This window comes from Enhydra lutris, unplaced genomic scaffold, assembly GCF_002288905.1.
Source record: "Enhydra lutris kenyoni isolate GAN:26980312 unplaced genomic scaffold, ASM228890v2 scaffoldscaffold85, whole genome shotgun sequence".
Taxonomy (NCBI): domain Eukaryota; kingdom Metazoa; phylum Chordata; class Mammalia; order Carnivora; family Mustelidae; genus Enhydra; species Enhydra lutris.
In genome coordinates this window covers 7,650,671-7,674,174 of record NW_019154169.1, presented here as the reverse complement: position 1 = coordinate 7,674,174, position 23,504 = coordinate 7,650,671, and the positions used below count along the sequence as shown (strand labels likewise).

Here is a 23,504-nt window from a genome sequence, read left to right as displayed (position 1 = left end):
GGATTGGCTGGATCTGCCTCTCTTGCACTGAAGGGGCGGGACACAAACAACGATTGGTCAAAGACACAGTCAATCTCGGTCAATTTTTCTAGTCGGACTGTGTTTGAGGCACGAGAGGCGCGGCTGCTTTGCAATTGGTCTAAACGCGGAGTGGGCGGGACGAAGGGTGCGTAACTCCTTGTCCCCGGTCCAAGATGGCTGTGTCCATGGTGCGGCGTTTGGGGTCTTTGGTGGCTGGTTGGGGTCTTCGGCCCCGGAGAGGCTGCGTCTGCAGCCATAACCCTAGGAGAACTTTTGCCACGGAGAGACGAGACCGGAATCTTCTGTACGAGCACGCGCGCGAGGGTTACAGTGCACTCCCTCAGCTGGACATGGAGTCGCTGTGCGCATGCCCGGAAGAGGCTGCGCGCGCCCTGCAGCTCCGCAAGGGGGAGCTACGGCCAGAAGACCTGCCGGCGATCGTGAGTGCGCTTGCGTGGGCCATTGGCTGCGGAGCCCAACTGGGCTTGCAAGATACCTCCAGCAGGGGGCGACCTATTACGGGAATTTTAGTTCCTTCCCCAGTTATTAGCCGACGTGTGCTTGGCAGGCATACGTGTGCCAGTTATCCACGGAGTGCTAGGGCCCTGCTATCTACACACCCATTATGCGTTCCATAAAGCGTGGTGAGTACCTCCTCTGCGCTTAGGAACTTACTCCAACCTCATGCCAGGCTTAAGATGACAAAAGAAAATGGGGGGAGGGGGAAGAAACTAGGGGACAGGGAGGTGAGTCAGACGAGGGTGGAGGGGTTTGGCTTTGGAGAGTAAGAGATCGAGTCCTGCCGCTGCCCGACAAGTAGCAGGCAGTTAAATAGGGTTCTCGAATGAATGAATGGTTCTATTGAACGGTTATTTAAGGAGCATCTACTATGTCGCAGGTGTTGAGAATAAGTTGATAAATAATATACTACTACATGCTAGGGACCGAGAACCAGAGTCACCATATTGCTAGACCTTGTTGGATGCTGAGGATGGTCTGTTCTAAGTGCTGTGTGCATACATGCCTCGTTTCAGTTTCACAACCGCGGTGTGAGGTGGGTGTCCCCATTTCATCAGAGGAAAAACTAAGGCTCAGGAAAATTAAGAAGGGTGGTGGTTGGGTGCCTGGGTGGCTCAGTCCTTAAGCATCTGCCTTCGGCTCAGGTCATGATCTCAGGGTCCTGGGATCGAGCCCTGCATCAGGCTCCCTGCTGGCTGGGAAGCCTGCTTCTTCCTCTCCCTCTCCCCCTGCTTCTGTTCCCTCTCTTGCTGTGGGGCAACTGGGTGGCTCAGGCCTTAAGCCTTTGCCTTTGGTTCAGTTCGTGATCCCAGCGTTGTGGGATTGAGCCCCACATCAGGCTCCCTGCTCAGTGGGAGGCCTGTTTCTCCCTCTCCAACTTCCCCTGCTTCTGTTCCCTCTCTCACTCTCTCTCTCTCTCTCTCTCTCTGTCAAATAAATAAATAAATAAAATCTTTAAAAGGAAAAAAAAAAAAGAAGGGTAGTGGTTCCTCAAAAAAATTAAACATGGAATTACCATATGATCAGGCCATAGCAGCATTACTTACAGTAGCCAAAAGATGGAAGGAACCTGAGTGCCCGTGGATGGGTGAATAGATAAACAAAATGTGGTATATATGGACAGTGGGATACAATTCAGCCTTGAAAAGGGAAGGAAATTGTGATGCAGCCTACAACCTGAATGAACCTTGAGGACCTTATGCCAAGTGACATGAGGCTATCACAAAAAGACAGAACTGGGGGCACCTGGCTCAGTGGGTTAAGCCTTTGCCTTTGGCTCAGGTCATGGTCTTAGGGTCCTGGGATCAAGTCCCGTGTCGGGCTCTCTGCTCAGCAGGGAGCCTGCTTCCCCCTCTCTTTCTCTCTGCCTCTCTCTCTCTGCCTACTTGTGATCTCTCTCTGTCAAATAAATAAATAAAATATTTAAAAAAAAAAAAAAAGAACTGTATGATTCCATTCATACAAGGTGCCTAGAGTAGTTAGATTCATAAAGACAGAAAATAGAAGGGTGGTTGCCAGGAGCTGGGAATGGGAAGAGACTGTTTAATGGGTGTACAGTTTCCATTTGGAAAGATAAAATTCTGGCGATGGATGGTGGGGAAGGCTGCACGACCATGTGAAGGTACTTAATGCCACTGAACTGTACACTTTAAAATAGTTAAAATGGCAAATTTTATGCATAGTTTACCATAGCCTTTTATATAAATATTTTATTTCTTCATTAGAGAGAGAGAGAGCACAAACTGCGGGAGGGGCAGAGGGGGAGGGAGAAGCAGACTCCTCAGTGAGCACAGAGCCTGAACAGGGCTGGATCCCAGGACCCCGAGAACATGACCTGATTCAAAGTCAGACATTTAATGGACTGAGCCACACAGGTGTCCCCATCCCTATCTTTTAAAGAGCTTGTTTAAAGATCCTAAATTATTTATAAGCTGCTAATGGATCACATCCCAAAGCTTGAAAAACACGTCTTTAGGGCATGAAGTGTGAAGAGGAATATGGCATGTGGCTTTCTGGGCAGTAACAAGGCATGTGAATTGTTCCTAGGAGCCCTGGGGAGCTGTGGGTGCTCTCGGGTGGGAGAGGGTTTGTGTCAGAACTCTGGCTGGAGGAGGATAGCCTGCAGGCTGGGAGGCTGGCACAGGGGTCCTTGCAGGAGAGGACAGGCTCTGGATGGGGGCAGGAGTTGGGGAATGGGAGGAGGACAGACCTGACGGATGTTCCTGGGGCAGAAGGGTCCGGGTAGCATCCAGTAGGGGGCTCAGGGCTCTGGGTTGCGGGATGGGAGTTTGTGGGGCTGTGCCTGAGGAGGAAGAGCAGATCTGGGGGGAGAGATGCTTGTCCTCGAGTCACTCTTGCACAGAGTGAGCATGAAGTGTCCAGGAGACATCCAGGGGGAGCCACCTTGTGGCTTGCCCTCCGCTTCCTGCTTTCAGCCCCCGAGAGGGAGGATGGTGTCCTTTGTGCCATTTAGCCAAAGGGAGAACTGCAGCCTGGGAGGTGAGGGGGTTTGCCCGGGAACGTGGGCTCACAGAGGGACCGCACAGCAGTAGGGGTCCCCATGAAGGAGAGCTGAGCCTGCCGTTTTGGGGGACAGGCTTGGCGCAGCAGCCCCATAGGACAGTGGCTGTCTCTCTCTTCTGCAAGACTCCGAGGTGAGCACTGGCAGGGTCCCTGCCCCTTGGCACCTGGGTCCCCTCACCTTCTCGCTCCGCATCCCTGAGGATGTTGTCCAGTTTGACTCTCCTCAGAGTCCGTCATCCAGGCCAAGGGGAGTGAGAGACAGAAAGTCCGACATGGGGGCTTATCTCTAAGGAGACGACCCAGAGTCCCACTGCCACTTCTCCTCCTGTCCACTGGTTGAACTTGGACACAGGAGCACACGGAGCTGTGAGGGAGGCTGGGAGATGCCTCTTCATTCTGGGCAGCCATGGACTTCACGTCAGGGAGGTCTAGTGCGGGAGGGATAGAGGGGACACTGGCTGCTGGGGTCCAGGTGGCCAGAGGCCGAGGCTCCAGCGAGAGGGGGCAGGAGACGGTGGCTACTTCATGCCGTCCCCTCCTGTGTCCACCCCCAGATCGCCACCTGGCAGGAGCTGAGGCAGCTTCGGGAGCAGATCCGGAGTCTGGAGGAGGAGAAGGGGGCTGTGGCTGAGGCAGTCCGGGCCCTTCTGGTGAGCATCGGGTCCTGTGTGGGTGGAGCTTCACCGTCTTGATCCGACCTGTTCGCACTCTCACAGTCCCCAACGGCTGGTGTACCACCCGCATCTCTTTGCATAACTCTGTCCGAGGCAGAAAACAGGACTTCTGGGGCTCGCCTGCCCTTTCTCCAGAGCAGAGAGACCTTTCCTGAAGCCCCCAGCAGAGTCCCCTCATGCCTTCTGAGCCCAGACACCCCCACACCCACACCTGTCATCAGCAGGAGGGACGGAATTACTGCAGTGGGAGTAGGGCTCCCGGAAAAGGAGCCCCCGGGCTCAGCCCGCATTCCCGCAACCACAGGCCGCCCAGGGAGGGGGAACTGAGTCAGGTGTCTGCGGGAAGGGAGGAGGGAGAGCAAACAGTCGTGGGTTAGACAGCTGATAGCACCTGCCGCAGGGGGCGGGAAGGTGACCACGAAGTCAACAGCAGACATTTACGTAGCTGCCAGTGTGGGCCAGACACCCTTCTGGGTGCAGCCCTCACAACACATGAGACAGGAACAGTCCAAACCCAACTTACCGGGGCCCCAGGAGGTTAAAAATGTACCTCAGCGTCATAGCCAGAAAGTGGGGGAGGCAGGATTCACACCCAGGCCCGCAGGCTGCTTTCCACCCCTCCAGTCGAAGGCCAGTCACAAGACTAGCTGCATTTCTCCATGACCCCAGTACGGAAGTGCTAGGCCCCAGGCTACGTGTGTCCCAGGCGGGCAGCCAGTGCAGATGACAGAAGTGATCACAGTTAATATTCAGCGAGTGCTAACCCATCTTTTCAGGGAAGCCATGCGCCAGCCCTGCTGGGGAGCTCCTGTGAGCCCATTTCCCAGATGGGAATACTGAGGCTTGGAGAAGGGACGGGATATGCCCAAGGACACGCAGCTGGGAGGCACCCCACGTTCAGACCCGGGTCTGCCTGCTTCCCCTCCGCTGCTCCGGATCATAGAAGGTCACAAGTCCACAGACTTTACCTGTCCAAGTCACAGTTTTGTCATTTACGAAATGGGGAGCACAGTGAGGCCCACATCACGGAGTAGGTTATGGAGAAACAGGACGGTGTGAGAGCCCTCTGCGGAGACAGGCCTGAGGTAGCTCTCAGTGGAAGGTGCAGGTGTGATTACTGTCCGTTATCTTGCTTCCTCCTGGCTTTACTGAGAGAGAAATTGAGGCACAGAGTGGAGGAAGGTCTGTCCGGCCAGGCACCCGCAAAGCAAGGAATTCAGAACCCCTTCCCCACCCCCACCCCACACCCCCAGCCCTGTTTGACCTTTCGCCCCTCCATTTTTCCCTTTCCCAGCCCCAACTTAAGGAACCTAAATCACCCTCTCCATCTCTCTTCTACCAGGTAAACCAGGACAATGGTCAAGTGCAGCAGGTAGTACACGGGAGTGATGTCCGTCCCTGGTGGGAGTGGGCAGGGGCTGCGTGAGTCCTGATTACTGCCATGTGACCGGAGACAACACACAGGACTATTGATCCAAGTGAATGTGCTGATTCACAAGACGAAAGACCGGCTCCGGGTCCTGGCTCCATATTTGGCTCTGCTTCCCTCTCATTCCCAGACCAACCTTTTCCCCTTAGAGAAAGGGGAGCCAGGGTGGGGCACAAAGAGGACCACTTCCCTGAGAGCTACACCCATAGTCCTGGGGTTTGGGTCATGTGCCTGTCTTTGAGCCAGTCACTGTGGCCAAGGCCGTGGAATGTTCTGGAAGGCCAGGCCTGAGTCATGACCCTCTGGACAGGCCACATGGTGGTGAGGTGAAGGGAGGGAATTTCCCAAAAGGAAATTCAGGATGTCGGGCCAAAGGGACAGTGAGTATCCTCCACAGAGGTTCTGCCAGCAAGGCTCAAGGTCAGACTGGTTCGAGGGACCCCTGCCCTTTTCTGGGCCAACCCCACCTGCCCCTGTCCCCAGGACCCCCAGTATCAGAGCCTGCGGGCACGTGGCCGGGAGATCCGCAAGCTGCTCATGGTCCTATACCCCAAGGAGACCCAGCTTGAGGAGGATTTCTTCCTGCGGGCACTGAGGCTGCCCAACCGGACCCACCCAGACGTGGTGAGCACTGTGCTGGGTGCTCAGGGGGCCCGGGGGCCCTTGAGACCACCTCCCCTGTGACTCCTGCTGTGTCTCTGCAGCCCGTCGGGGACGAGAGCCAGGCCCGAGTGCTCCACGTGGTCGGAGACAAGCCAGGTGGGGCACCCCACCGGCTCTGGGAACCCCAGTCTAGGGTGGGGCCTGCAGGGTCTGGGATGCAGCTGGGGCCTGTAGAGGTCCTGTGTGCCCCTCCTCCGGCCTCCCATCCTGTCTCTGTGTCCATGGCAGTCTGTCCCTGCCCCGCATTGGCCCCTGATTCCCTTGGGTTTTCCTCCCCAACTCCCGTCTGGCTCTGGCTCTCTGCCCCCCTCCCTCTTCCTTGCTTCTTCCTAATGTTTTCTTCCCTTTGCCCTCTCTCTCCTTTTCCACCTCTGCTTCCTGTGTTTCTCCATCTCTCTCGCCCTTTGCTAGTCCTGTCTCTGCCGCCACCCGGTTCCCTTTCTCTCCCTGCCTGTCTTTCTGCTGCTCATTCCTGCGTCTCTCTAATCCTCTCTCTGTCCCTGTTCCATGTCTCTCCCCACAACCCTTACCCCCCTGCTTTTCATCCTGATCCAGCTTTCTCCTTCCAACCCCGGGGCCACCTGGAAATCGCAGAGAAACTCGACATCATCCGTCAGAAGTGAGTCCCGCCCGCCGGCCCCTCCAGCCCACCCTCCACGCCCCAGCAGCTGCTTAACACTGTGTCCGGGGCCTCACTTCGCATGAATGTTTGATGCCCATTCCCCCGCCTGGCAGCTGGCCTCTGCCCTGGGGGTGCAGAAGAACTGCCCTCGTCCCCCACCAGCCCCAGCCCACATGCACCCGCCTGTCTGCCCATCTGTCTCAGGCGCCTGTCCCACGTATCCGGCCACCGCTCCTACTACCTCCGAGGGGCTGGAGCCCTCCTGCAGCACAGCCTGGTCAACTTCACACTCAACAAGCTTATCCAGCGGGTATGGGCTGGGATGGGAGGGCTGCCTGGAGGGGGTGATGTGGACGCTGACGGAGAGGCTCAAGGTGGGGAGGTGGGGCAGGGGGGGTCACCTTTGCTCTAGCTGCTGTTTACAGAGCTTTACATAAAATTAACACATTTAGTTCTTAGAGCAGGGGTAGGAGGTAGATGCCATTGTTATCCCCACTTCAGAGATGGAGAAATTAAGGCTTGGAGAGGGCGTAACTAGCCCAGGATCTCGGGGCTGCTGCCTGGGGCTGGCCCTAGAGCCTGTGTCCACCACCTCACCGCCTGCCTGTAGCATAAAGGGAGTGTCGGGGAAATGTGGTGTTGCTGAACTGGGAGGGGTTGGCAGGGGCTGGAGGCATGGGGTGTGGGCGGCGGTGAGGGACTTGGACATTTCCCAGGGGCACTGGAGAGCCACAGAAAGCTGTCACTACACCTCCCGCTACCCTGTGTGGGCTGAACTGAGCGAGGAAACTGTGAAGCCCCAGCAGAGAGGGCCCAGTGACAGGGACACCAGGGTTCCGGAGCCAGCGCCAAGCCCACCGCTCAGACCTTCCTCAGTTTCCTTGGAGGTGGGCTGGGCTTTGGAAGGACAGGCGGGAGCCATTGGCCCACTCTGCAGTGCCACTTCTTCTAGTCTGAGCTTGGGCCCGGGTGGGGGTCCTGGCTGTGCCCCTCACCCCACCCCTTTCCTCTTCACAGGGCTTCACTCCCATGACGGTGCCAGACCTTCTCCGAGGAGCTGTGTTTGTGAGTGCTCCCCATGCTCAGCTGTGTGCCCTGTTCTGGGCCCATCTCCCCCACAGAGGCCGCCCTGGGACTGGGTTGAGGATGTCAGGCCAGAACAGGGAGACCAGGGCAATTCCAGAAGCTTCCTGGGGAGGAGCAGCGGTTGTGACTACAAAATGGAGCTGGAGGTCCTCTGTCCTCTGACCTCTGTGGCTTGGCCTCTTCCCCAGGAAGGCTGTGGGATGACACCAAATGCCAACCCATCCCAGATTTACAACATTGACCCCTCCCGCTTTGAAGACCTCAACCTGGCTGGGACAGCAGAGGTGGGACTGGCTGGTAAGCACCTGCTGGGAGGCAACAACAGGGGTGAGGTTACATGCAGCATCCTCAGAGCAACAGGGATTGTAGGGAGACACCAAGGAGCACCCTAGGGGTGACGGCTCTCTGCTGAGGATGTCTCAGTGACCCCAGGCTCAACATGTACAGTTGTGTAGGTTGTTGACTGTACAACAGTGCAGTGAGGATCCAGCCATGTGCCCCGCCATGAGGTTGTGTCCACCAGAGGGGACCCCTTTTCTCAGTCTCACAGAGGTTTCCTGTGGATGAGCAGTTGCCCCTGGCTGACCCATCATGTTCCCCTTTCCTCCCAGGCTACTTCATGGACCACTCCGTGGCCTTCAGGGACCTGCCCATCAGGTGATACTCAGTTCCTTTAGATCTTGTCCCCACCTGTGACATTCCCTCTCCCCTCCCTGACTCCACCTCCCCTGCTCCCCCCCAGGATGGTTTGTTCTAGTACCTGCTACCGGGCCGAGACAGACACAGGGAAGGAGCCACGGGGACTGTATCGAGTACACCACTTCACCAAGGTCAGTGTGGCCAGGACCAGGGAGGAGGGCCACTCCAGGGACCCCGGGCCTCCTGACTCCTGTGCCTGCTGCACTGCCCCAGGTGGAGATGTTTGGGGTGACAGGCCCTGGGCTGGAGCAGAGCTCGCGGCTGCTGGAGGAGTTCCTGTCCCTGCAGATGGAGATCCTGATGGAGCTGGGCCTGCACTTCCGGTGCGGGGTGGGGTGGGGGCACGGGAGGAGGGACGGGCTGGCTAGGTGCTCCCTAATCATGAACAGCCTCACCTCACCCCTCCCCTTGCCCCTTTTCCCCATGTCTGGAATATGTACAGGGTCTGTCCATCTGTAAAATCCTGTGTAGGACCACGGGACAGGGCCAGCGGCCTGAGCAGCATGGGGCACCCCAGTGTGGGGGCCCAGACCCCTTCTCTCTTGTGGCTCCCATCCTGGGTGCTGCCCCACCTGCAGCCCCTCCATGCGGCTCCTCAGCACCCCAGGCAGAGTGGAGATGGGGGCACAGCCCTTCCCTTTCAGGCAGGACCTACAGGCAGCCCCACACCACCCCCACCCCGGCCATCACAGGCTTCCAGAGAGGCCCGGGGATGTGGCCTTTTGGCCTGGGGACCCACTACAATCCCAGTAGCCCTTGCTTTCTCCTCCCCGCCCTCCTCTCCATCCACTTCTCTTCCGCCACGCCCACTGCCACAGCTGCTGCCACCTCCTTGTGCCTCTACCTCTCACCTGCTGACCTTCACCATGACCTTCTTTCTCTTCTACCGCAGCGTCCTAGACATGCCCACCCAGGAATTGGGCCTTCCCGCCTACCGCAAGTTCGATATCGAGGCCTGGATGCCAGGCCGCGGCCGCTTTGGTGAGGTGAGCCTCCAGTGCAGTGGGGATGGGGGGGGACAGGACCCCTCCACTTCCAGCTGGTCCCCTCAGCCCACCCTGCGCCCTCGCCCAGGTCTCCAGTGCGTCCAACTGCACGGACTTCCAGAGCCGCCGGCTTCACATCATGTTCCAGGAGGAGGCCGGGGAGCTGCAGTTCGCCCACACGGTGAGCACCCGCACCCCCCCCCGCCCTCCCCAGAGCCTCCGCCCTCCTAGGGACGTGCCACCTCAGCCTCTCCCGGGCCAGCAGAGGCCGTCAGGTGGACGCGGGCATGCCTCTCTCCCAGGTGAACGCCACGGCCTGTGCGGTCCCCCGCCTCCTCATCGCCCTCCTGGAGAGCAATCAGCAGGAGGTGAGGGCTGGAAGGATCGCGCTGGGGGAGGCAGAGGGTGGAGGCCTGGGGCCATGGCAGCAACCTGTGGCCCGCTCTGTCCCCAGGATGGCTCGGTCCTTGTGCCCCCTGCCCTCCAGCCCTACCTTGGCACCGAGCGGATCACGGCCCCCACCCATGTGCCTCTCCAGTACATCGGCCCCAACCAGCCCCAGAAGCCCAGGCGCCTGAGCCGGCCTGTTTCGAGCTGAGGAGTCACCCTCATCCATCCGCAGGGCTGTGGCTGCTTCCTGGAGCTCAGGGGACTCTGAAAGCCTGGGACCTATTTTCCTGAGCACATCCTGACATCTGCATTCTCTGTGTCAGCTCTGTGCCTGGGCCCCTTCCTTACTCCCCTACTTCCCCAGAATCAGCCAGTGACCCCGTCGCCACTGATGGTCCCAACCTGCACCAGAAAGCAGGGCATCTGGGGACTTGAAGGTTGTAGGGATGGGGGGGAGGAGAAGAAGCCTCCAACCTTTTTTCCTTCCCTCTGTCAGTACTTAGCAGAAGTCCCCAATAAATGGTCAGAACCAAGGCCTTTGTGGATCTGTGAGCAAGGGTTTAGACCCTGGTCGCCTTACCGGGGGTGCCGGGCAGCTGGGCAGAGGTGCGAACCCTTCACGGGGTTGTGGCTGGAGGGACCATGGCCGGGAATGGCCAGCAACCTCCCGAGCACATGGAGGGCAACCTGCGGCCACTGCCGGAACCAAGAGGATGCTGAGTCCTCTCCCCTTGCTCTAGGACAAGGGACACCTGGCCCTCATCTCCACCTCTCGCAGCAGGGAGGGGTCCAGGAGACGGCACAGCCTCAGCGAAGGCAGAACTCACTCTGCCCTTCGCAGTACACGGTACCATCTTCCCAGCTCCTCTAGCCACAGCCCGTCCAGTGACCCTCAACTCTCACGCCGTCAGTCCTTCCTTCAGCAGACCCCAGCCACTCCTTCAGAATATCTCCAGAAGCCTCCAGAGGCCCTTACTTTCTCCTTCCTGCTCCGTCCCTGTCCTGTCCACCGTGACTGACCAGCCTCTTCACTGCCTGCTGCTGCCTGGGCCCCACACGAAGCCAGAGTGACGCTGTGGACCCCCTTATCCGGTCACATCCCTCCCTTGCTTGGAACCCTCCTGTCACTCCCTCTCACTTAGGGAAAGGATAGAGCGGTCCCCGGGATCCACAAAGTGATTATCTGCCCTCTGCCTTCCTCCTCAACCGACCTCTTGTCATGCTCTAGGTCTGCCTGTTCGAACTCTGCAGACTCAGTCTTGACTCAGACCTTTGCCCTCGCCGGTCCCTTCCCTGGCTACCCTTTCCCTCCAGCTGGCATGGCTGCCTCCATTTTATCACTCCGGCCTTCACCCAAATAATCCTTTTCCAAGAGGATCTCTCTGACCAGCCAGAGTAAAAGCCCCTAGCACTCTTGTGATGCGGGAGTCTGCGGTCATTTCCTCCTTTCTGATGCCTATGTGAGTGTTGCGTGTGTCCCTTCTCAAAGGTCTGCGCCAAGAGCACAGGGAAGTTTGCCAGCGTGTCCCCTACTGGAGCCCCAGGCTCTATAAGATGGCTGGGCATAGAGTAGGTGCTCAGTAAAAATTCCCGGATGGAAAGGGCTGGGACCTGTGTCGCTCCCAGTGCCTGGCACTGTCTAAATGACCATGTGCACTCCTCACCTACCGCCATGCCTTCCCTGTGGAGTCACTGGCCCCATTTCACAAAGGATGGAACCGACACTAGAGTCGGCAAAACCCTCAGCAGTTTTCCCTGGGTCTGCACAGCCGGTAGTGGTGGAGCTGGGATTCAGGCAGAGCCCAGCCACAATCTTTGGGGAAATAGGTTTAGGAGACCCAAATTTCGAGATGCAGGAAATGCCCAAGGAAAAGTTGTTGCCTGAGGTCTATCTGCAAGTGGCTGCCACTGGATTCGAACCCTGATGGGCCTCCCAGAACAGTGTTAAGCTCAACAGACTGTTTGTCTGGGGGACGCACCCTCCCTCCGTGCAGGTGCTCAGGGGCCATTAGCTGGAGGGGACCAGGTGCAGGACGTGGGTCTCCATGAATAATTGAGGATCTCGGGCAGGTGGCCGCCCCACAGCTGTCACCTGGCCGCAGGCAGGGAAGGGGCAGTGGTGATGTCACTTCCTCCCCTGCGGGGCCAGGGACACGGGTTATAAGCAGCTGCCGCACCGTCCAGTGCAGCCGCTGAGCACTCTGGTCAGGACGCCCCAGCATGCAGCACCGCGGGCCCACCTCTGTGCTGCTGTTGCTGCCGTTGCCCCTGCTGTTGGCGCTGCTGCTGGGGGCAGGTGAGTGCCAGAAACTAGACGGGACTTTCTCGGCCAGCTCAGGGACCAGGGACTTGAGGGACCAGGGGCCGGAATGGTGCACCCAATGGGGTTGGACTAGAGACTTTGCTGGCTGAGCTATCCAGGTGGGGATGGTGCACCGGGTAGGTAGGCTGGGGGAGGGGACGAGTGAGTAACAGGATGCACTTGAACCTGGAATCAGCACCAAGGACAGCATGGGGTGGGGGCTGTCCGAGCCCAGCACCCATCTCCTTCCTCTACAGCCACCGCTGCTCCCTTGGCGCCAAGATCCTCCAAGGAAGAGGTGAGGAGTGTGGACCCCTTGCCCTGCCTCATCTTCCCCACACCCTGGCCCTCTGACCAGCCTGCATGATCATCTCCTCTCCACACCCCCAACTGTTCTCATTCCCCCATCCGCCCTGCCCTCAATCTCCCCTCTGTCCCTTCACCAGCTGACTCGCTGTCTGGCTGAGGTGGTCACGGAAGTGCTGGCGCTGGGCCAGGCCCAGAGAAGCCCCTGCACAGCTCTCCTCCACAAAGGTAAGCAGGCCCCAGTTCCTCCTGGGAGCCCCCACCCCACCCTGGGTTTTGGTCAGGGCTTCCTGGAGGACGGGGTGTCTCCTCCAGGCCCCCTTGCCCAGGTTGGCATACCACTGCGCAGTGTCCACCTGGCCTCCGGCTCCACCCGTGGGGTTCCCTGCAGAGGTGTGGGATGGCGGCACAGAATGTACCCCGGACTTGACCCTCCTCTCCCAGTTTTGGGCAGCCCCCCTGTGGGACCTTGGGTTCACCCCAGAACTCCAGGTCTCAGTTTCCCGATTTGCAGCACAGAGAGCGTCCTCTCTCTTTCTGCCAGAAATGTGTCAGACAGAGCCTTATGGCTGTGTGTCTGCCAAAGAGAAAGACCTACTGCTTGGGGATTTCAAGAAGCAAGAGGCTGGGAAGACGAGGTCCAGCCAGGAAGTGAGGGAAGAGGAAGAGGAGGCAGAGAGGGACCACAAGTCTAAGGTGCGGGAACAGACCATCCACGAGCAGCTCCACAGCCGACTCCGCCAGGACGAGGAGAACGAGGAGGAGGAGGAGGAGGAGGAGGAGGAGGCAGAGGAGGAGGAGAAAAGGAAGAAGAGGGGGCCCATGGAATCCTTCGAAGGTGAAGGCCTGTGGAGGCATCACCTAGAGGGCAGAGGGGGCCCCCAGAAGCGAGTGGCAGAGCAGGCCAGTGACGAGGAGACAGCACAGTTCGAGGCGGAGGAGAAGGGCCTGCAGGTGCTAGGCGAGGGCGGCGGCCTGTGGCGGGGAGCCGAGGGGGGTGGAGGAGAGGGACACGAGGACTCGCCGCACCGCCACCACCCCCACCAGCCAGAAGCTGAGCCCACGCAGGAGGAGAAGGAAGAGGCTTCGGAGAGGGAGGTGAGTGGAGAAGGCGATGGGCCAGTGGGGTGGGATTCTGACCAAACATGTACCAGCATTGAGCCATAAATAGCCAATATCCACCACAAATGGAGCCTAGTGATGGCGACTGAGAGCAGGAAAGGCAGTAACAGCCAGGCAAGATCAAGGTCGGACCAAGGTGGTCAAGAGGGCTGAGATGACAGTGACTGAGATGGCCACGTACGGCGAACTGAGTCGGTCAGCACTGTGGTCTGTGGTGAGCAGTGTGGCCGCGTGGAAAGAGGCTGTCATGCTTGGTCCAGTGGACCGGGAATGGATGCCACTGCTGAGTCACGGAAAGTAGGCTGTCCCCACGACTGGTGGCAGTAGCCACAACGGCCGGCACCTCAAAAAGGGGTCCTGGCCTCCAAGCCTGGCACCTTTCCTGGTCCTCTCTGCTACCGTGGGCGAGGCAGTCAACATGGACCGCGCAGCCGGTCACGTCAGCCATCCCCCTCTGGCCCCCATCGAGGTCCATGGGGACTAGGGTGACCCCTGCTGGCTGCTGTTGTGCAAACTGGCACAGGCCACATTCACCGGTGACTCTTGGGGTGGCCCGCCCTTGAAGGTGGCTGCTGATCAACCCCTTTCTGACCACCCCCCCAGGAGCATGACATGGAGCGGCTGGAGCACGTGAGAAAGGAGCTGAAGAAGGCAACCGAGATTCTGGGGGAGGAGATCAGGAGGGAGGGATGACTCCTGACACCCCCTATGGCCTAGGACCATGGACCCCCAAAGCTCACCTCACAGCCCACTCCGTCCCCCGGCCTGCAGGCATGGGGGAAGGGTGGGCTGTGCGACCGGGCCCAGGGCCTGAACCTGAGCTGGGCAGAGGAGCTGGGCTCACTGACTCAGGACACACCCGGCCCCCCGTGTCACCCCCTCCGACCCCTCCGTGTGAATAAAGCACAAAGAAAACCACTGAGGTTTGTGTGGTGCTTGATTTTGGACAGATAGGGACCCAGGACAGACAGGGACCAGGACAGACAGGGACCAAGGAATAAACTGAAAGACTGGGAAGGCGACCGTCAGTCTAGTCTCTAGTTATCAGAAGCGGGATTTTATTAAACTGGAAACTCTATTAACAATGAGGTCAGATGGGGTCATCAGGGAGAAGTTTATTAAACTGGAAACTCTATAAACAATGAGGTCAGACAGGGTCATCAGGGAGAGGTTTTGAGGCTGGGGTGGGAGGTAGCCGGTTTGGGCTCTGGCCACTGTGGACCACGATGTCGTCGTATTCATCCTGGGGGCAGAGGGGGGGCAGGCACGGGCTCAGGCGGCTATCACCCTGCCAACTGTCCGTTTCTCCCACCCACCCTGGCAACTGGGTCTTGCCTGGAAAAGCCCAAGTTCCCCCCCATTCAAATCCCCTGCTCCTGGTTTGCCACCCACCATGTTCAAGGTCACCCATGTTCTCCCACAGCCTGCCCGCTGCTCAGGCTCCAGCTCTGCTGCTTTGCTGGACCTTCGGCAGCCGCAGCCCCTGGGGCTGCCCCTCCTCGGGCCCCTCCCTCTGCCTCTACCCAGACTCCTCGCCCCCCAGCCCCAGGCTTGTCCCCCGCCCTTCCCTCCCCCCACCGGGGTAGTGTCTCTGCTGCCTGGATTCCCCAAAACAACCTCCTCACTGCTGGCTCAGGTCTTTCCCCTCTGTCACCAGTGTTGGGATCACTGCTGCCTGAGGTCAGGTTCCCGCCGCCTGAGTTCTCCAACTCTTCCTCCGCACAGTCACTCCCTATGCTGTCAGCCACTGCTGCCAACCACTGCCATTACGGGTCACTCCGACCGACGTCTTTTCTCTAACTCTGCCTGAGTTCTCATTCTGGCTTTGCCTTAGGTTTCTCAAGCACCACTCCCCGCCTGCTCCCCGCCAGCCCTGTCCAGGGCTCCCCGGACTGCTGACAGCCCTGGTACCGCTGCCTGAGTTCTCTGACCGCAGCGGCCTGAGGTCAGTCTCACTATGCTGCCTTCTCCCTGCTTCCCACCTGCCCGTTTACCCTGACCTCCCAGCTGGGCCACCCAGTCTTTCCTCCTGACTCACGCCCTCGTCCCCGCTGTCACTGTCGCTACTGCTGCTGCAGGGGCCAGGCCTGTCGTCCTCATCCTCGGGCTCAGGGGCTCCATGTGCACGGAGAAGGCGGGCGAGGATGGGGTTGGGCCGGAGCATGGCGCTGCCCAGTGGGGTACGGCCGCCGTACATGCGGGTAGCGGGGTCGGCACCTGCGCTCAGGAGGAGCTCCAGCACATCGGCGGCTTGGGCCTCCACTGCCAAGTGTAGGGGGCTCCGGCCACAAGTGGGCTCCTGTGAGGAGCAGCAGAGAGGTCAGAGGGGCCCTGGCCTGCTCTGGGGGACAATCTGCCCTGCCACTCCTTCTCCCTAGGGCAGCTCACCGGTTTGTTGAGGTCTGCTCCAGCCTCCCGGAGCAGCCGAACCATCTCGGCATCTTTGTGGATGACAGCCACGTGAAGCGGGGTACGGCCTGGGGACAGAGTGACAGGTGTCAGACAATGGGGGTGGGCCCGGGCCCCAAATGCCAAGGTCCTAGGGGAGGGCTTCTTGGCCTGAGTTTGGGGTCCAGCTCCTGAATTCCTGGGTAAGTCAAAGAGGCAAGGGCACCCCCCACTGCCTAAGTCTTGGTGGTCTAGAACTTGCTGGCGACGCCAGTGCCTGGCTTTGGAATGTCTGGGACTTATAGGTGAAGAGCCTGGGGGCTTTGGACAGTTAGCCTGGATCTTGGGACTGGGACACTGAGTCTCTGGTCTTTATTTTACAAAGGACCTGGACCCCAGGAAGATGGGCTCTTTTTTCCCAGGAGGCCTGGCTGAGGGCTGTCCCGGAACCCAGTATAAATCTCTGGGAACCTGGGCCTTGAGTTCCCTCATCCTGCATAGACTAGGACCTATGGTTTTGGTGGCAGGGGGAGAGGTCTGGAGTGAGCTGTGCCTTCCAGCTGGGGAACCTGGGCCCAACAATAGGATCTTAGTAGTTCTAGGCCTATGGGTGATGGGTCTGAATCCTAAGTGGTCTTGGGCCTCCACGTGGTCCAGATCCTGAATCCCATAAGACTGACTGTCAGTAATCTGGAGCCTCAGGGGGAGCCTTTCCCCCTGCCTGGGTCCCTGAAGCCTCAGTATTATTTCCCAAGGGGCTGGGTCTTGAGTCAGGAGAACCAAGCCCAGTGCCCAGCACTCTCACTCTGCTCAGGAGCCCAGGCCCTGCCCAGTGACTGGGAACCCTCACCCTCATAGTTCTCAGCCTCCAACTGCAGCTTCCAATCCTCCTCACTCTCTTCATCTTCCTTCTCCGAGTCGGGTTCGGGGTACAAGGTGACAGGTGGGCGGTTGGCATCAGAGGTGCGGTCAGGGCCATGAGCGAGGTAGGTGTTGGGGGCTCCCCTGGCGCACCGGGGACGGGGCTGGAGAAGCACGCGAGCACAGGCATGTGCCCTCATGCGGCAGGCCAGGTGCAGTGCTGTGTGTCCCCCACGCTCTGCCACGTGCAACCCGGCACCCGCCGCGTACAACTTCTCCACTGTGGACGCCTCCCCCAGGATGGCTGCCAGGTGAAGGGCTGTCTGCAGGGGCAGAGGGCAGGGGTTAGGGGTTGCACTGAGAGCCCAGCCCCAAGCCCTGTACTGGCCCTGGGTGGCTCACCTGGCCCAGGTCATTCTGCAGGTCTAGGTACTCGGTGCCAGCTGCGAAGCCTAGGAGGAAATCCAGGAAGGGCTCGTGCTGATGAATCACCGCCAAGTGCAGTGCCCTGAAGACAAAGACGGGGAGCAGAGGACAGAGGTGAAGTACCCTGGGGCACCTGGATGGCACAGTTGGTCAAGCATCATGGTTTCGGCTTGATTGGTTTCGGCTCAGGTCATGATCTCAGGGGTCGTTGAGATCAAGCCCCACGTCGGGCTCCACACTCAGTGCAGCGTCTGCTTGAGATCCTCTCTGCCTCTCCTTCTGCCCCCCTACTTGTGCTCCTTTGCTCCACCGGCTAAGCCAGCCAGGCGCCCCCGAAAGGACAATTTTAAAATGAAAAGAACATCAGTGAGCTATGGGACAACTTCAAGCAGCCTGATAATATTTGAAACTTAAGTCCTTAAATGGAGGTGGGGGATAGAAAAAAACATTTGAAGAAATAACGTCTGGGAAATTTGCCAAATTTGATGAAAACTATAAACTCATATATCCAAGAATGAGAAATATTTAAAAAAAACTACGCCAATGGGACACCTGAGTGGCTCAGTCTGTTAAGCGTCTGCCTTCAGCTCAGGTCATGATCCCAGGGTACTGGGATCGAGTCCCACATCGGGCTCCTTGTTCAGCAGGGAACCTGCTTCTCCCTCTGCCTCTGCCTGCAGCTCTGCCTGCTTGTTCTCTCCCTCTCTGACAAATAAATTAAAAAATAAAATCTTAAAAAAAAACAAAACTATGCCAAGGCCCAACATAAAAATCCTGTTCAAAACCAATGATGAAGACAAAAATCTCAGGGGCACCTGGGCGGCTCAGTTGGTTAAGCGCCCAACTCTTGGTTTCAGCTCAGGTCACAATCTCAGGATCGTAAAATTGAGTCCCTCATCAGGCTCCTCACTCAGCATGGAGTCTGCTTGAGACTCCCTGTCTCTCCCTCTCCCTCTGCACCCCTCCCCACCCAGCACTTGCTCGTTCACTCTCTTTCTAAAATAAAATCTAAAAAAAAAAAAAAAAAAGACAAAAATCTCAAAAGCAGCCAGAGAAAGAGATACTTCAAATCAGAAAAATAAAAATAAGGATGATAGCAGATGTCCTATAAGAAATGAGGCAAGGGAACACACTGGAGCAACCTCTTTCAAGTATTCAAACGCAGTCAACCTAGGATTCTGATTTTTTTTTAAGATTTTATTTATTTATTTGACAGAGATCACAAGTAGGCAGAGAGAGAGGAAGGGAAGCAGGGTCCCTGCTGAGCAGAGATCCCCATGCGGGGCTCAATCCCAGGACCCTGAGATCATGACCCGAGCCAAAGGCAGAGGCTTTAACCCACTGAGCCATCCAGGCGCCCCGGATTCTGATTTTTTTAAGTAGACTCCATACCCCGTGTGGACCCCAACTTGGGGCTTGAACTCATGACCCTGAGATCAGGACCTGAGCTGAGATCCACAGTTGGGTGTTTCACTGACTAAGCCATGCAGGCGCTCCTCAACCTAGATTTTTTTTTTTTTTAAGATTTTATTTACTTGAGAGAAAGAGAGTTGAGTGAGAGAGAGAACAGGAGTAGGGATAGGGATAGAAGGAGAGGGAGAAGCAGACTCCTTGCTGAGCAGGGAGCCTAACACGGGGCTTGATCCCAGGACCCTGGGGATCGTGACCTGAGCCAAAGGCAGATGCTTACCTGACTGAGCCACCCAGGCGCCCCGACCTAGAATTCTTTAACCCAGCAAAAATATCTTTTAAAAAGATAAATAATGGTGTTTTCAGGTATACAAAAGCCGAAGGAACTTATTGCCAGCAGACCCACATCACCAAAGAAAGGTCAAAGGAAATCTGCGAGCAAAAGGAAAATGACATGACACAGCAATAAGGGCCTACACAAAAGAAAAATGAACATGAAAATAGTAACTTTTTGGGTAAATATGGAAGGTTTTTTCCTCATTATGTAAGTCTCTTTTTTTTTTTTTAATGTAAGTGACTTTAGAAGGTAATTTGAAAAAAATACTTGAGTGTTTAAACAAAACTACTAACAATGTACAGTGGAGTTTATCACACACACGTAAGTAAAATGTAGGACAATAACATAAAGGCCAGGGCAGGACAAATGGAAATACACTCTTCTAAGTTTCTTTTAGCTTTTACCCTATGCGAGGTGACACAGTGTCACTTCTAGGCAGAACATAATAAGTTGAAGCCGTACAGTATATGCCACAAAGCAGAGGTCAGCAAACTTTTTCTGTAAAGCACCAGATAAAGATGTTAGGCTTTGTGGATCCTACAGTCTCTTTTACCTACTCAGCTCTGCCACTGTGATGCAAAAGCAGCCACTGGCAGTGTGTACATGAATGAGCAGGGCTGTATGCAAAACCATTTGTGGAGTCTGAAAGGTGAATTTCATGTCACTTTCAGCTGCTGCAAATATTCTTTGCTTTATTCCCAGCCATTTAAAAATGTAAAAACCGTCCATAGCTTACAGCCATACAAAAGCAGATGGCTGGCTAGATTTTTGCCTGGAAGCCAGTTTGCCAACCATTTAAACAACAGAACAAAGAGTTAAAGCTAATAAAGCCAGGGACTCCTGGCTGGCTCTGTCGTGTGACTCTTGAGCTCGGGGTTGTGAGTTAGAGCCCCATGATGGGTGCAGAGATTAATGTAAAAACAGTATTGTAAGGGGCGCCTGGGTGGCTCAGTCAGTTAAGTGTCAGACTCTTGATTTTGGCTCAAGTCATCATCTCAGGGTTGTAAGATCACACCCTGCATGGGACCCTACCCTCAGTGGGGAGTCTGCTTGAGATTCTCTCCCTCCTTTCCCTACCCCGCTAAAATAAATAAAATAAAAATAAACAAAATCTTTAAATAAATAAAGCGAAAATGAGCTAATGAAAGAATACAACGTGACAAAACTTACAGGTTCCAAAAGAAGGCAGAAAAAGAAGAAAAGGTAAACAAAGAAGAGGTATTAAGTAGAAAATTAGCAGTAAGATGATAAACTTAGGCATAACTGTATCAATAATTAAATTAAATGTAAGTGGTCTAAACATTCCAATTAAAAGGCAGAAATTGGGGGCGCCTGGGTGGTTTTGTGGATTAAAGCCTCTGCCTTCAGCTCAGGTCATGATCCCAGGGTACTGGGATTGAGCCCCACATCAGACTCTCTGCTCAGCAGGGAGCCTGCTTCCCTTCCCCTCTCTCTCTGCCTGCCTCTGCCTACTTGTGATCTGTGTCAAATAAATAAATAAAATCTTTTTTTAAAAAAAGGCAGAAATTGTTAGACTGAATAAAAAAGCAAAACCCAACTATATATGCTCCCTATAAGTAACACCCTTTAAATATAAGTATTAACAGACGGGTTAAAAATAAAAGGGTAGGGGGGCGCCTGGGTGGCTCAGTGGGTTGGGCCTCTACCTTCAGCTCAGGTCATGATCTCGGGTCCTGGGATCGAGCCCCGCATCGGGCTCTCTGCTAGGTGCGGAGCCTGCTTCCCACCCGCCCCCCACCTGCCTCTCTCTCTACTTGTGATCTCTCTCTGTCAAATAAACAAATAAAATCTTTTTAAAAAACTAAAATAAACAAATAAATTAAAGGGCGGGAAAAGATATACCATGCTAATACCAGTCAGTCAAAAGAAGGCAGGAGTATTTTAATATCAGACTAGATTTTAAAGCAAGGAATATTACCAGGTATAGAGATGCCTGGTATCTCTATCATAATGATAGAAAGGTCAATTAAGCAAGAGAACACATATGCCCTAATAACAGAGCATCAAATTACACAAAGCAAAACCTGATGGAACAACAGCGAAACAGACAAATCCACAATGACTGCTGGAGATTTCAATGCCCCCCTTCAATAACTAATAGAACAAGAAGACAGAAATCATCGGCAAGGATATATAAAACCACAGCAAAGCTATACACCAATAGGACCTCTAATGGACATTTGAGAACACTACAGCCCACAACAGCGGAATATCCATTCTTTTCAAGTGCACACATAATGTTCGCACTGTAGAACAATTCACAATAAATTTAAGAGGATTCAAGTCATACCAAGTATGTTCTCGGTCTACAATGGAATTAAATTAAAAATCAATAAAAGAAAGACATTTGGAGGACTTTCTAAGTATCTGGAAGCTAAATAACATATTTCTCTCTCTCTTTTTTTTAAAGATTTTATTTATGTATTTGACAGACAGAGATCACAAGTAGGCAGAGAGGCAGGCAGAGAGAGGGAGAAGCAGGCTCCCCGCTGAGCAGAGCCCGATGTGGGGCTCGATTCCAGGACCCTGAGATCATGACCTGAGCTGAAGGCAGAGACTTGACCCACTGAGCCACCAAGATGCCCCTCTTTTTTTTTTTTTTTTTTTGTCTTGTTTTGTTTTAAGATTGATTTAGGGGCATCTGGGTGGCACAGCTGGTCAGGCAACCAACTCTTGGTTTCAGCTTGGGTCATGATCTCAGGGTCATGGGATCGAGTCCCATGTCATGCTCCATGCAGAGCCTGCTTGGGTGCTTCTCGCTCCCTCTTCTCTGCCCCTATAGCCCTCCAAATAAATAAATAAATCTTAAAAAAAAAGATTATTTATTTTGTAGAGAAAGAGAGCACAAACAGGAGGGGTAAAAGCAGAGGGAGAGAGAATCCCAGGCAGACTCCACACTGAGCACAGAGCCCAGTGGCGGGCGGGTGGGGGGCTCATCCCAGGACCCCGAGATCACAACCTGAGCCAAAACTAAGAGTCTGACACTCAGTCAACTGCGCCACCCAGGTGCCCCTAAATAACATATTTCTAAATAATCCACTGGCCAAAGAAGAAATCAAAAGAGAAATTACAAAGGATCTTGAATTAAATGAACATGAAAACACAGCACATCAGAATTTGTGAGAGACTGGCTAAAGCACTACTATGAGAAATTTATAGCATGAAACATCTATATTAGAAAAGAAAGTCTCAAAATGATCTCAGCTGCCACCTTAGGAAACTAAAAAAAAGAATAAATTAAACCCAAAGTAAGCAGACGAGGGCAATAATGAAAATCCGAACAGAGATCAATGAAATAGAAAGCAAAAAAAATTAAAGAAAATTAATGAAACCTAAATGGGGTCTTTGAAAAGATCAATATTTCCTGAGTGCATCTTATAGGTCAAACACTGTTTAGTCACTGTGGATAGAACAGTAAACGTAATACACAAAAAACCCCAGTGCAATCCCTCATCGGCCTTTACATGTCTTGTTCCTTCTACCCAGAGAGCTAATCCACTCCCCCCAGCTAATCTGCGGGTCCCGTTTTGGTGCTTTATTCCTTCCCCCAAAGAACTTACTACCTTCAGACACACCATTTTTCTGCCTTTCTTATATGATGTTTTTCATTTTTCTTTGTTTCTTCTTTTCCTTTATCTACCCTCTCACTTTGTGTCTGTGTCTTCTTTCTTTCCTTCTCTGCCCCTTTCTCGCATTCCTTGTCTCTTCTTTTTTTCCTACCCTCCATTCCTTCCCGTCTGGCAGTCTCTCTGTCCTTCTGTCTTTATACCCACTCTAGAATGTAAACTCTACAAGGGTGTAAGTTTTTGTCTGTTTTCTTCACTGCTTTATCACAGCACCTAAGACAGGTGGTAGTGTTCAATAAGTATCAAACAGCTATTAGTCCCTGCTATCCTGGAGCTTACATTTTCTCTTTGAATGTAAGATCTGACGATCAGTGCTCAGAGGGTAGAATCTTAGAGTCAAGGCCAAGTATTAATTTTGGAAATCTAAGTTCAAGGTGCATAAACCAGGAGCTAAGGATCAAAGATCCTATTGGGAGGTAGGAGGTCAAGAGGGGCCTGTCTGAACCACAGCTCTAACAAAAGTCTCAGGACTAGGGCCAAGGAGATCAAATCGAGTTTTGGGATCAACGGATAGGGAGCTCTCCGAAACAGTTCAAGAAAGGAAGGTCAGAGAAATTAAAGGTTTAGGGGCAAAGTTGGATAGGAAATTGGTTTTACTAAAGGTTAGGATTGGGGGTTAGAGATCAGAAAGCCGAGCATAAGAAGTTAGATTTAGAAGTGAAAGGTTAGGAAGCTGGGATCAGAGACTAATAGGGAATCAGACGTCGGATCCTAGAGCCCGGTTTGGCAGCCCAAGTTTCACTCACGTGTCCCCATCCTCAGTGACGTAGCCGAAGACGAGGGGCGCCCACGACAGACCCGGGCCCAGCTCGGCGCCCAACCCCGAACCTCCGGGTGCTGATGCGTCCGGGCCCAGAGAGCCCAGGCCGCTGTCGCACCATTCGTCGGCCTCCGGAGCTTTCCCCAAGCACGCGACCCCGGCCATGGCCCCCCAAGCCTCAGGGGCCCCAGCGGCCGCCGGCCTGTAGCTAGGCTCTGCCTGGAGCCCCGGCGCTTCCGCCCTACGGGGAATTCCCCCAACACTCCCCCTTGACTCACCCAATCAAAGTGAGCCAAAGAGTACATGCCCCGCCCGCTTACCACACTGTGACAA

At 55.0% G+C, this 23,504-nt stretch overlaps 3 protein-coding genes across 4 annotated transcripts; 2 read left to right on the top strand and 1 right to left on the bottom strand.

Annotated features, from left to right (window-relative positions):
- Window positions 1-147: 147 nt before the first annotated feature.
- On the top strand, window positions 148-10,145 carry LOC111161445 (seryl-tRNA synthetase 2, mitochondrial). Of its 2 annotated transcripts, none has more exons than XM_022525098.1 (16): window positions 148-461; window positions 3,618-3,713; window positions 5,080-5,109; window positions 5,650-5,790; window positions 5,871-5,925; window positions 6,385-6,448; window positions 6,656-6,761; window positions 7,469-7,516; window positions 7,726-7,834; window positions 8,149-8,194; window positions 8,280-8,367; window positions 8,450-8,559; window positions 9,129-9,222; window positions 9,311-9,403; window positions 9,525-9,590; window positions 9,677-10,145. In XM_022525098.1, exons 1-16 carry the CDS (start codon window positions 195-197, stop codon window positions 9,818-9,820), a joined length of 1,557 nt encoding a protein of 518 aa, XP_022380806.1. In that variant the 5' UTR covers window positions 148-194; the 3' UTR covers window positions 9,821-10,145. The 2 variants fall into 2 exon arrangements, with proteins under 2 accessions (XP_022380806.1, XP_022380805.1); XM_022525097.1 differs by having other exon boundaries at window positions 189-461; window positions 9,289-9,403.
- A 67-nt stretch (window positions 10,146-10,212) lies between these two features.
- LOC111161446 (coiled-coil glutamate rich protein 2) lies at window positions 10,213-14,254 on the top strand. The gene is made up of 5 exons (XM_022525100.1): window positions 10,213-11,908; window positions 12,172-12,212; window positions 12,361-12,448; window positions 12,765-13,318; window positions 13,946-14,254. Exons 1-5 carry the CDS (start codon window positions 11,833-11,835, stop codon window positions 14,033-14,035), a joined length of 849 nt encoding a protein of 282 aa, XP_022380808.1. The 5' UTR covers window positions 10,213-11,832; the 3' UTR covers window positions 14,036-14,254.
- Window positions 14,255-14,444: 190 nt separating this feature from the next.
- On the bottom strand, window positions 14,445-23,394 carry LOC111161594 (NFKB inhibitor beta). The gene is made up of 6 exons (XM_022525349.1): window positions 23,158-23,394; window positions 16,994-17,099; window positions 16,581-16,914; window positions 15,731-15,819; window positions 15,381-15,641; window positions 14,445-14,585 (listed from the first exon to the last, which is right to left on the bottom strand). Exons 1-6 carry the CDS (start codon window positions 23,334-23,336, stop codon window positions 14,490-14,492), a joined length of 1,065 nt encoding a protein of 354 aa, XP_022381057.1. The 5' UTR covers window positions 23,337-23,394; the 3' UTR covers window positions 14,445-14,489.
- Between the last annotated feature and the right edge of the window lie 110 nt (window positions 23,395-23,504).